This window comes from Kogia breviceps, chromosome 17, assembly GCF_026419965.1.
Source record: "Kogia breviceps isolate mKogBre1 chromosome 17, mKogBre1 haplotype 1, whole genome shotgun sequence".
NCBI classification, from domain to species: domain Eukaryota; kingdom Metazoa; phylum Chordata; class Mammalia; order Artiodactyla; family Physeteridae; genus Kogia; species Kogia breviceps.
This window is the reverse complement of record NC_081326.1, coordinates 16,355,518-16,367,940: the sequence shown is the minus strand read 5'-3', so window position 1 is coordinate 16,367,940 and position 12,423 is coordinate 16,355,518. Positions and strand designations below refer to the sequence as shown.

The 12,423-nt window shown below is 38.2% G+C and overlaps 1 protein-coding gene across 11 annotated transcripts in view; it reads right to left on the bottom strand.

Moving 5' to 3' along the window:
* Positions 1–12,423, bottom strand: part of TERF1 (telomeric repeat binding factor 1) — a 48,059-nt gene that overhangs the window by 18,393 nt on the left and 17,243 nt on the right. For 6 of the 11 annotated variants that reach the window (XM_067017495.1, XM_067017494.1, XM_059042946.2 and 3 more), the window contains 3 exons: positions 11,863–11,922; positions 10,287–10,378; positions 1,036–1,145 (listed from right to left, as the gene is read on the bottom strand). In XM_067017495.1, the coding sequence (XP_066873596.1) occupies positions 1,036–1,145; positions 10,287–10,378; positions 11,863–11,922 (262 nt within the window). The remainder of the gene's footprint in view (positions 1–1,035; positions 1,146–10,286; positions 10,379–11,862; positions 11,923–12,423) is intronic. The other 5 variants (XM_059042947.2, XM_067017497.1, XM_067017496.1 and 2 more) reach the window with 1 other exon arrangement.

Below are 12,423 nucleotides of genomic sequence, written 5' to 3'. Positions count from 1 at the left end.
CAGAAAGGTAGACACAGAGAATCATAGCTTACTGGAAGCAGAAGGCCAGGAGAAGCAGTTCACAGCTGGGGCCAGTACTGGGAGGAACATTTAACTGTGATGGACAAATTGAGGGAGGCTCATTGTGAACAAGCTTGAGTTAAAAACTCCAGGGGCCCAATCTTAGGAGTCCCACAAACGTGTGAGTTTTCTCTCCAAAAGCCCCACCACGTTCTCAGGGTGAAGATGACAGAATAATCTCCTCCTGCTTCTAGCAGGGGGAAGAGGAAAATACCCATTTCAAAATACATCCAGAGCATTCTGTTCTCATTAACAAAGCCTGCCCTCGGACTTCCCTGGTGGCGCAGTGGGTAAGAATACGCCTGCCGATGCAGGGGACATGGGTTCGAGCCCCGGTCCGGGAAGATCCCACATGCTGTGGAGCAACTAAGCCCGTGCGCCACAACTACTGAGCCTGTGCTCTAGAGCCCGTGAGCCACAACTACTGAACCCGCATGCCACAACTACTGAATCCGCATGCCACAACTACTGAAGCCCGTGTGCCAAGAGCCTGTGCTCCGCAACAAGAGAAGCCACGACGATGAGAAGCCTGTGCACCTCAACGAAGAGTAGCCCCCGCTCGCCGCAACTAGAGAAAGCCCGTGCGCAGCAACGAAGACCCAACACAGCCAAAAATAAATAAATTAAATAAGTAAATAAATAAATAGAATCTATGTTAGGAAGATACAAATATAAAAACTTACCAAGTAGATTTAAGTTCCACCCTACATCTGATGAACTGATTTTATGATGACAGTAATACAATAATTCTAAATAAATGTCACCAACACCCAGCTTAAGAATATCTTTAAAATATGGGTAAACTTTGAATAGGCAAATTGGTCAACAAATCTAGGATGGCAAAATTAAAGATGGCAAAGAGAAAACATTTTATCCTCAAGATTTTTTAGGGTTGAACAGAAATAATGTGAAATAATCACAATTATTCAAGTTATGACTTTAATATCCATTATTATTTAATTATAATAAACATACCTGTTTTTTTCTATATTGATGTTTTTCACGAGTTAGAGGCCGACTGTTTAAAACATGTATTCTCTTGCTTTCAGTGGCTCGCCTACTGTTCTCTTCTTTCTTTCTTTCACCTAAAAGCAGAAATGCTGTCATCAAAAATTGTCTCACATTAAAAGAATTATATAATTTTTTTTTTTTTGCCACACTGTGCAGCATGTGTGATCTTAGTTCTCTGACCAGGGATTGAACCCATGCCCCCTGCAGTAGAAGCATGGGGTCTTAACCCCTGGACCACCAGGGAAGTCCCAGAATAATATTTTTAAAGGTTACCATGAAATTCCTATCTACTGGTTAGCTATTTTTTTTTTAAAAAAGAACTCTGTTTAGTGTTTTTCCTTTGAATCTGGAAGCAGCATGATACAGTGCAAAGATCAGTCTTTGAAAATCAGGGGTGTGTGTGTTTCCTTTCCAACCTGGGCCTGGCAGAACCGCTCCTGCAAAGGGTGTCAAGAAGAAGGGCCATTCTAGGATAGAAAGCCCAGAGATAAACCCACACGTCTATGGTCAACTAATCTATGACAAAGGAGGCAAGGATACACAATGGAGAAAAGACAGTCTCTTCAATAAGTGGTGCTGGGAAAACTGGACAGCCACATGTAAAAGAATGAAATTAGAACACTCCCTAACACCATACACAAAAATAAACTCCAAATGTGTTAGAGACCTAAATGTAAGACCGGACACTATAAAACTCTTAGAGGAAAACACAGGAAGAATGCTCTTTGACATAAATCACAGCAAGATGTTTTTTGATCCACTTCCTAGAGTAATGGAAATAAAAACAAAAATAAACAAATGGGACCTAATGAAACTTAAAAGCTTTTGCAAAGCACACTACAAACAAGACAAAGACAACCCTCAAAATGGGAGAAAATATTTGCAAATGAATCAACGGACAAAGGATTAATCTCCAAAATATATAAACAGCTCATGTAGCACAATATTAAAAAAACCAACCCAATCAAAAAATGGGCAGAGAGAATGGACTTGAGGACACGGGGAGGGGGAAGGGTAAGATGGGATGAAGTGAGAGAGTGGCATGGACTTATGTATATTACCAAATGTAAAATAGATAGCTAGTGGGAAGCAGCAGCATAGCACAGGGAGATCAGCTCAGCTCGGTGCTTTGTGACCACCACTTAGAGGGGTGGGATAGGGAGGGTGGGAGGAAGACGCAAGAGGGAGGAGATATGGGGATATATGTGTATGTAGAGCTGATTCACTTTGTTATAAAGCAAAACTAACACACCGTTGTGAAGTAATTATACTCCAATAAAGATGTTAAAAAATAAAATTAACATTAAAAAAAGACATACAATATTGTAAACCTTGACAATGTAAAAGTAGGGTAGAGAGTAGAGCAGTGAGAAGGCCGAAAATGTGGGTAGGAGAAGAAAAGTGAGGTGAAGGAGTGGTAATTTCCTCCTTTCACATTATAGAGAGTCAGGAGGTATTATCTAAAATCAAATAAAATATAGCAGTATATTATTTCGAGTTATAAAGACAACCAATAGTAGACTTAAAACTAATAAAACTCTGGAAGTGAGTATTAAAGTTCCTAGTTTAAGAGCAATTGTTGAAAGAAATGCAAACAAACATATTATTTAGAATTCACAGTAGTACCGACCAGAAGTAAAAAATAAACTTTTAAAACAGTTATAACTGCTATAATAGGGCAACACAAGGTATCCTTGTGGTGATGCAACTACTTTATATCTTGATTGAATCAATGTCAATACACTGCTTGTGATACTGTACTACAGAATTGCAAGGTGTTGCCCAGTTATATTCTTAATTCTACCAAAGACTCTACCAAGCTAATATATTTACTTTCTTTTCCCCCTTTCCTGAGGTATGAGTGACAAATAAAATTGTAAGATGTTTAAAGTGTAAAAGAAAAAAAAGGGCAGAAGACCTAAATAGACATTTCTCCAAAGAAGACAATACAGATGGCCAAGTAGCACATCAAAAGCTGCTCAACATCACTAATTATTAGAGAAATGCAAATCAAAACTATAATGAGGTTATCACCTCACACCAGTTAGAATGGGGATCATCAAAAAATCTACAAACAGCAAATGCTGGAGAGGGTGTGGAGAAAAGGGAACCCTCTTGCACTGTCGGTGGGAATGTAAATTGATACAGCCATTATGGAGAACAGTATGGAGGTTCCTTAAAAAAACTAAAAATAGAATTACCATATGATCCAGCAATCCCACTACTGAGCATATACCCAGAGAAAACCATAATTCAAAAAGACACCTGCGCCCCAATGTTCACTGCAGCACTATTTATAAGAGCCAGGTCATGGAAGCAACCTAAATGCCCATCGACAGACAAATGGATAAAGAAGATGTGGTACATATATACAATGGAATATTACTCAGCCATAAAAAGGAACGAAATTGGGTCATTTGTAGAGACGTGGATGGATCTAAAGACAGTCATATGGAGTGAAGTAAGTCAGAAAGAGAAAAACAAATATCGTATATTGACGCATATATGTGGAACCTAGAAAAATGGTACAGATGAACCGGTTTGCAGGGCAGAAATTGAGACACAGATGTAGAGAACAAACGTAGGGACACCAAGGGGAGAAAGTGGAGTGGGGGGTGGCAGGATGAATAGCGAGATTGGGATTGACATATACACACTAATATGTATAAAATAGATAACTAATAAGAAAAAAACATATGTGTTTAATTAAACTGAAGTATAATTCTGACAAACTTTTTGACAGCAGCGGTAATTAGGTTCTGTAATAGGTCAGCTTAAATATAATTCCCAAGATCCTTAGTTAACTTTAAAATCTAGTATAAACGGTAAGTATAATTTTGGATATCTGGGTAATTTCTAAGCAAGACAGGATGCTTAAACATAGGTCATGAGGTATAGTCTATATCTAGCTTTGCTTCTTATTTTTATATGTTATGAAGTAGTTAGATCTTTGTGTCAGTCAAATTTCCACTTAAGAAGGTATAAAAGGGGATATGTATAGCAGTGGGCGTTATTTCATGTGTTCTTATAAACTCTTTTGGTTTGTGTGAAATTGTGATTTATAATAAGAAATATATATTTTGTCTTCCTCTGGTTTCTGGCTCCTAAAACCCTTGGAATTTCCTAAGTGATGAGAGTAATCAAGGTGCCTTTTGTTATGTTAATAAAAGCTGTTCTGCCATCAATGAGATGGTGACCAGGGAGTACACCATAACATCCACAAGCATATCTATGAAGTGGGTTTGAAGAAGCATGCTCCTCTGGCACTCAAAGAGACCCGAAAAACTCCGTATGTGAGCACTGACACCAGGCTCAACAAAGCTGTCTTGGGCCAAAGGAATAAGGAATGTCCCATACTGGATCTGTCTGTATGCAGTTGTCTCAGAAAATGTAATGAGGATGAAAAGTCATCAAACAAGCTCTATATGTTAGTTACCTACGTACCTATCACCACTTTCAAAAATCTACAGAGGGCATGAATGTGGACTAACTGCTGACTGTCAATGTTACAGAACTGCCAAAAAACAAAATACAAAAAAAAAAAAATCAGAGAGGATGTGCTCTGAATCTTGATTCTTTTATGCCTTTAAATGTCATCTCACCTCCTAGTGCCTGCCTTTTCATCATCTGTTTAAAAAAGGAATACTATTTACCTTATAGTATTGTTGTAATTTCTTAACATAATGTTTAAGGAGTGTTTGACACAGTGTAAGAAGTAAACCCTTCCCTCTTTCCCTCTTATTCACAGTTTAGTAAGATAAGAAATAAATGTATATGCAACTCAAAAGAAACAGAATGAATGGTAATTATTGAAAGAAAATTGTGTGTACAGTTGACCCTTGAATAACATGGGTTTGAACTATATGGGCCCACTTATACACGGATTTTTTTTTTCAATAAACGTAGTACCTGTATTTTCATTTTACAGATAAAGTGTGGGGCAGAGTTTGTGTTCGAGTAGCGATCACAGTATGTGGAATAAAAAGAACTAGGGTTTGAGTTCTGATTCTATGCTAAGCTAACTGTTTCAGCTTCCCGCCCTCAGATGAGTCACTTATCAATTCTTTTGTTTTTGAGGCAGAGATAGCAGGATGCATTGACTGCACAGGTCCCCATGTTGTTTAAGGATCAACTGTATAGAAAACCTAAAAGAATATACACATAGAATTAAAAAGGGTTTAGCAAGATGGTTGCATATAAGATCAATAAACAAAACTCAACAGTGTTTCTGTACATTGGCAACGGTTAAAATATTCAATTAAAATAGTCAAAAGATACTATTTACAATAGTAACAAAATATATAACATTCTTAGGGATAAACCCAGCAAATGCAGTCAAGACCTGTATGTAGTAAATTATAAAGCTTTCCTATATATATGCGTATGTGCAGGCACATATACAAGTTATAAGAATATATATACATAAGACAATCTAAATAAAGAAATATGCTTTTTGTTCATGTAGAGGAAGACAATACAATTGTGTCAGCTCTCTCCAAAATTGTCTACTAGGACTTCCCCAGTGGCGCAGTGGTTAAGAATCCACTTGCCAATGCAGGGGACACAGGTCCGAGCCCTGGTGCCGCAGAACAACTAAGCCCATGTGCCACAACTACTGAGCCTGCGCCCTAGAGCCCATGAGCCACAACTACTGAGCCTGCATGCTGCAACTACTGAAGCCTGTGAACCTAGAGCCCATGCTCCGCAACAAGAGAAGCCACCGCAGTGAGAAGCCCGCACACCGCAAAGAAGAGTAGCCCCCACTCGCGGCAACCAGAGAAAGCCTGTGCATGACAATGAAGACCCAACACAGCCACAAATAAATTTAATTAATTAATTTTAAAAAACAAAAAAAAGAAAACTGTCTACTATTACAATGTAATTTTAAATCAAAATTTCAACAGGGTTCTTCGTAGAATTTAACAAGATTATTCTAAAATTATATATTAGGAGTTAGTCCATCATGGGCCCTGAGCATCCCTGCGGTTCTTGCTCAATGTACAACAAGGCTTACTCATTCCCCGATACTAAACAGTTTCTACAGTTAGTCAGGAACCTAAACAGGTCAAGGGAACCACGGTCTGACCACCATGTAACTACCGCTCTCCCGGGGAAGGCAACTGGATTATTTGCTACCTTTTGCTTGCTGCTTACTCCAAAAGTGCCCCAGGTACCTCCCTGCAGTACAACCTACTGCCTGCAGAGCATCTACCTGGGCCCACAGCACTGTCTCTGGGACCTGGTGAGGGGAACCAGCACAACTGCGCTGATGCCATATGCTACTGCTGTCTGTTGGGCTGTAATAAACCAGCCGGTTCTAACCCAAGTCTTGTTGTCCACGTTTGGCACCTATGGAGTCGCAGCAGCTGCACTGCTTGCAGTCTTCTATAAAGTGGTTTTCTTCCCAATACGGAACAATACGGAAGACCCAAACACCAAGAATACTCAAGATACTCCTGAAGAATAACAGAAAGATGAAGGAAATTGCCCTATCGCACACTGAGTTATTACTAAACTACATAATTGAGACAGTATGGTATCAGTGCAGGAACAGATCATACGTGTTGGTGAGGTTAATGGAAACCGCACCAGTTATTTTGAACAGAGATTTTCATATCGGGAACTGTTCTAACAGGTGCTAGAGGACTAAAAAGGCAAAAATAAAATAATGGAGATTAATAATTAAGAGAAATTCATATATAGGTGGAGCTTTCAATACTTCTCTCTCGGTAATTAGTAGAACAAGAAGACAAAAAATAAGCATGCATACAGAACACCTGAGAAGCACTATGAATCTATTTGGCCTAATTGACATTTTATAACACTCCCCTCAACAATAGCAAAATTCATTCTTCTTAAGTGCACATAAACAGTCACCAAGACAGACCATATTCTGGGCCATCAAGCAAATCTTAAATTAAAAAAGAAACAGAAAGAAATCCTCAAAGCATATTCTCAGGTCGGAACCGAATTAAATGGAAATTATTAATAGAAAGGTATCTAGAATATCCTTAAATTTTTGGAAATTAAACGAAGAGCTGCTGCTTCTTTTTAAAAAAAAAAATTATTTACTTATTTTTATTTTTGGCTGCGTTGGGTCTTTGTTGCTGCGCGCAGGCTTTTCTCTAGCTGCAGCGAGGGGGCTATCCTTCGTCGCAGCGCATGGGCTTCTCTTGTTGCAGAGCACGGGCTCTAGGCACGCAGGCTTCAGCGGTTGTGGCACTCGGGCTCAGTAGTTGTGGCTCGTGGGCTCTAAAGTGCAGGCTCAGTAGTTGTGGCGCACGGGCTTAGTTGCTCTGCGGCGTGTGGGATCTCCCCAGACCAGGGCTCAAACCCCCATCCCCCCCGCATTGGCAGGTGGATTCTTAAACCACTGTGCCACCAGGGAAGCCCAAACAAAGAGCTTCTTTATAGCCCAGAAGATCAAAGAAAAAAGTCTCAAGGGAAATAAAAAAATATATTTTGATGAAAATGAAAATACATAAAAATTTGTGGGATACAACTAAGGCAGTAATTAAAGGAAAAATTTATAGCATTAAATGCACATATTAGAAAAACTTGGGCAACTATGAAGAAAAAGCAACTCATATACAAAGGGGGAAAAAGTCAGGTTGATGTCAGACTGTCCACAGCAGCACTCATAAAGTCAGAAAATAATGGAGCAAAATCTGCAAAGTTGTGAAGAAAAGTATTTCCAAAGAATACTACATTTAGCCAAAGCTTTTGTGCTAATCTCACCCATTACAGCTGAAATCAATCAGTAGTCTAAAGTTGAAATTTATAGTTATAGAGGCAAACTGACCCAACCTATCAAAGCAATTCATATTATTTATGCTTCATTTTGGAGGAATCATATGGTCTACTGATATATTTCTTATGAAACAGCATTTATGTGAAGTTCATTGAATCCTTCAGTTTCACCTTCGAAAAATTAAATGTAAATATATTTTAAAGTACATATGTAACCTCATCACATTTTTATAAATTTTTATTTGCTTTGATTCTATCTGTTCTTCCATTGAGGCAGTCTATCTATCTCAGTATTTAAGGACATGGGCTCTGAAGTCAGAAATGTCTGATTTCAGATTCTGGCTCTGGTTCTGTTCATGACCTGTGTGACCAAGGGCTTTTTACACTTAACCTCTTTTTGTCTCAGCTTCCTCATCTGTAAAATGGGGAGTGATTTTTTTTTTAAAAAGTACTGATCCAGATTGTTTTGAGGATTAAGTGAGTTTACAGATAAAAAGCTTTTAACTCAAATATTAATCATTTCACTGAATGCTGGTGAGACTTTTCTGCATAGAAAGAATTTAAGTGATTTTTTTTCTTTCAATTTTTCTGAATTACTTGATTTTTTTAAAGTACATAGCAATTTTACAAAACTGAAAAAAAATTGTTTTTAAAAGATGTCTAAAAAAAATTTATTTTAATGTTTAGCACAAATGAAATAAATATCCCCTATTAGGAAAAAGAGGATACCTAGGTAACATTTAAGCAACTTGGACTTTTTTGGAATATATATGTATATATTACTAACATTGAACAAAAAGTCAAGAAATGTACTAAAACTCACAGGATCTTCTAGGTTCAATATCCATAGTCACTGTCAAGCCACTCTACAATGTGATTACGGTCTTCATTGGTTCAATTACTGATCAGCTAGAGTGTAAAAAAAGTGTATGCTTCCATTTCTTTGAACTTTGTATTATGAAATTAAAAGTCCAGGAAAATCCCCAAATTATTTTACTTTAGAATTATGACTCCCAGCCATTTTGCAGCTAGGAACTCCACCAACATGAAGCAAATATTTCTTTGAGTTTAACTTTACCGTCTTTAAAGTGAGGACGATGATAATATCTACAGATGTAAATGTTTTAGAACTGTAATTTACAAATACTAGCTAACAGTGGCCCTATCATCAGCCATTAGCTCTGAATAAATTTATTCAATTAATATTTACTTCAGGCTTACTATGTACCTGGAATCAAGTTGGTACATCTATTATTTTTATACTAATCAGTAACTATTTAGATCTGGATCAATAAAGTTTAAAAATCCTTGCATTAGAACATAGTATGGGTTCAATAAACATTTCTTGAATGAATATATACCAAGGAGGAACTTACAATTATATTATAATCGAAAATAATTATGGACTGCTTTTAAGATTTTTTTTTTTTTGGTTACTGTTGCTTGTTTTTTAAATCTAGCAATGCCTTTTATAAGGACAATAAATTCTAAATGCAATGAGGAATAAATTCTAAATGCAATCTGCAATGCCAGAGTCTATACATAGTCAATCCTCATTATATTCATGGATTCTGGTATTTGAAAATTCACCTACCTGCTGAAAGTTGTAACAAAAATCAAAACTTGCAGTGCTTTTGTGGACACCAGTGGACATGCACGGAGTGGCAAACTATTTGAGTTCATGTTCCCAGCTGAGGTCAAACAAGGTGAAGCTCTGCTTTCTTATTTTAGCTTCCAGGCTAGAAATAACTGTTCTTTTTATGGTCTATTTAGTGTCGTATTTTTGTGCTTTTTTGGGGGTAATTCTGCTGTTTAAAATTTTCTCCCAGTGTATTGTGGAAGTGCTGTCTAGTGTTCCTGAGTGCAAGAAGGCTATGTATGATGTTCCTTACAGAGAAAAATATGTGGTCAGGTAAGCTTCATTCAGGCATGAGTTACAGTGTTGTTGGCCTGGGTTCAATGTTAATGAATCAACAATGTATATTAAATAAGGTTTCTTTAAACAGAAACAGGGACTCCCGTGGCGGTCCAGTGGTTAAGACTCCGTGCTTCCACTGTTGGGGGCACGGGTTCCATCCCTGGTCGTGGAACTAAGATCCTGCATGCCACATGGTGTGGCCTAAATAAACAGAAACACATAAAGCAAGGTTATATATTGAATAGTTGACCAAAATGTTGTAACCAGAGGCTCAAAAGAACCTAACCCTGTATTCCCCTGTAATCATTCAGTATTCACTAAGTGTTCACAATGACCTTATAGAACATTACCGTAAATAACAAGAACCAACTGTAACTTTCTAAATTAAGCACCACCTCTAATTAACTCTTTGAAGTTATGACATTTAATCCCTTTGTGCTTTAGCTTTCTGACGTGTGTTTGTGTGTTGTGGGGTGCGGTCAAGGGCTGGATCGCTTTCAAGGACGTATCGATCCTCCACTCCGAAAACTGTAATAAGTGTACTTACTTTGAAGAGTTTCTACTCTTTCCTCTTTCTTATTAACATCTTGTTGTTGGTTTCCATGTTTCAACTTAGATAAGAAGAGATTTTTGTGAGACCTAAATGAAACACAAGAGCTTGTGATTTGTTCTCCAAAGACTAGAAAAGCTATAGAAAAAGGTAGATGATTTGTCTCAATCTCTATCTAGGACCTGCTTCTACTTTGGTCTGTTTCCCTTTGGTGCTCTCCTTGCACTAATGTCCCATCTTAATCTTTAGACTCTTAAGATTTTTCTTCTTCAGACTTCCGTCTCTCCCATTTATTTTCTCCATCTCATCTACTCAGAAATCAAGATTCTTCTGGCATTCCAACTAGAGAAATTCCAAAATTCCTTTATACATGATGGTAGTTATCACTTAATTATCTTCATAGATTCCAAAAAGGGTTTTCTGGAAAGGTAAGACTGTTTGGAAATACAAGATGTGGCAGAATTTTTTGACAACCTGCAATGTTCACATTATTCCAATTTACAAAGGAACAAACTAAAATGGAAAAAAAAAAAAAAGTTCAACTAAGCTTAGGCAGCTATTTTATCACCACCTAAAATCTATACTTTGACCCCTATAAATGCTCTATGCAACCTACAAATGCTTTCCCGCCCTCCCCAAACTTTCTATTGTGCTCTCTGGAATGCCAGTCTCAACTTCTTCGCCTGTCTAAAGTCTAGCTCTCCCCTGGGAACAATATTTCTCTCCTTTATGGCCTCCCCAAGTAGAGATTAGCTTCATCTTCCGCAAACCACAGGGTCCGAGAGGTGGGTCTCTATACTTTCCATTTCCTAATGGATGCCACCTTCAGGATCCTGCTTCCACAGAAACCTTAGCCTTTGAGAATTCAGGCCACTGAGGTGTACTGCTATCTACCACTCTCCATAATCTTTCACTATCCTTCCAAGCACCTCCCATAATTTGCAGCTCTTTCTCTTCCCCGAGTGCCGCCATCACCATGAATTATTTCCGTGTTTCCATGGATAACCCAGATAACAAACTGGCCCCTCAACTCCTCATCTCAGTGACCTACTCCACACCAAGTCAGCCACACACCCCCACGGTTCCATTTAGCATCCCAACCGCGCTATGCTAGGAAATCATTCATGCAGACGTTCTGCTCTCTGAACATGTTACATTGTCTGTTATAGCATTTCTAATAGATTAAACAGTTTTTTAAGTAACTTCATAAAATCGCAATTTGGGGCATTCATCAGAAATGTAAGCTCCATTCCCTTCCTGCCCCAGCATCACACCCTTGTTTCTGACGGAATAAGAGTTTACTAATAATTTGCTTTAAGTTCAAGTACTCCCTCCACGTGCACTCCTTATAGAAATAATGTGAAACAACCCAGGATTCCAAGAGGCAGGTCTCCACAGTTTGGCATTTCAAGACCCATCAGGGTTGTAAATATCTGTGGAGGTAAGTAGGAGGGCCCTGCGATAACTCTTCAAACCATACCATTTGAGTGGAAGTTATTATAACCTACCTAGGTGTGCATGGATTGCTTCAAAGATTTTAAACACAGAGAGGAAAAATGTCAATTTACGTCACCTCAACAAGGATACTGTATCCCCTGAGGATTCAGTTACCGCAGACCGTTTGTCACTAACACTTTAAAAGAAGAAAACACTTGTAAGAATGTAAACCAGAGAAACTTTTCATCAGGGTTGCACTTTCCACATAATCAAGCCGTTTTTCGACTTACAAAACGTATCTCTGGAAAGAAACTCTGGTGAAATTGAGACCTTTGCAGTCCATTACAACGTGGCCAATTTTGTCCAGATGTGCTTACCAGAGACATTAAATCAATATCTTCCCCAAACATAAGTTCAGCAGAGTTGAGCTGTAACTGAGCGTTCACAATGTCACTCTTTCAAAAACTCTCTCATGGATCTTTATTTCTATGAATTCCAGTTTCATTTCTTATCCTCCCCAGCAGTCTCCAACTAGACTTTTAAATAAAATTCCTCCCCTCTGCTATAGTTAAAATTGGCTCCGACAAACACAGCACGACCATCTACAGCTCGATGCCTTCACTGGAACTCTTCCTCTCTACTGAAATGACATTTCTTCTTCCATCCACCTGTAAAAACCTGAACCATCCTTCAAGGT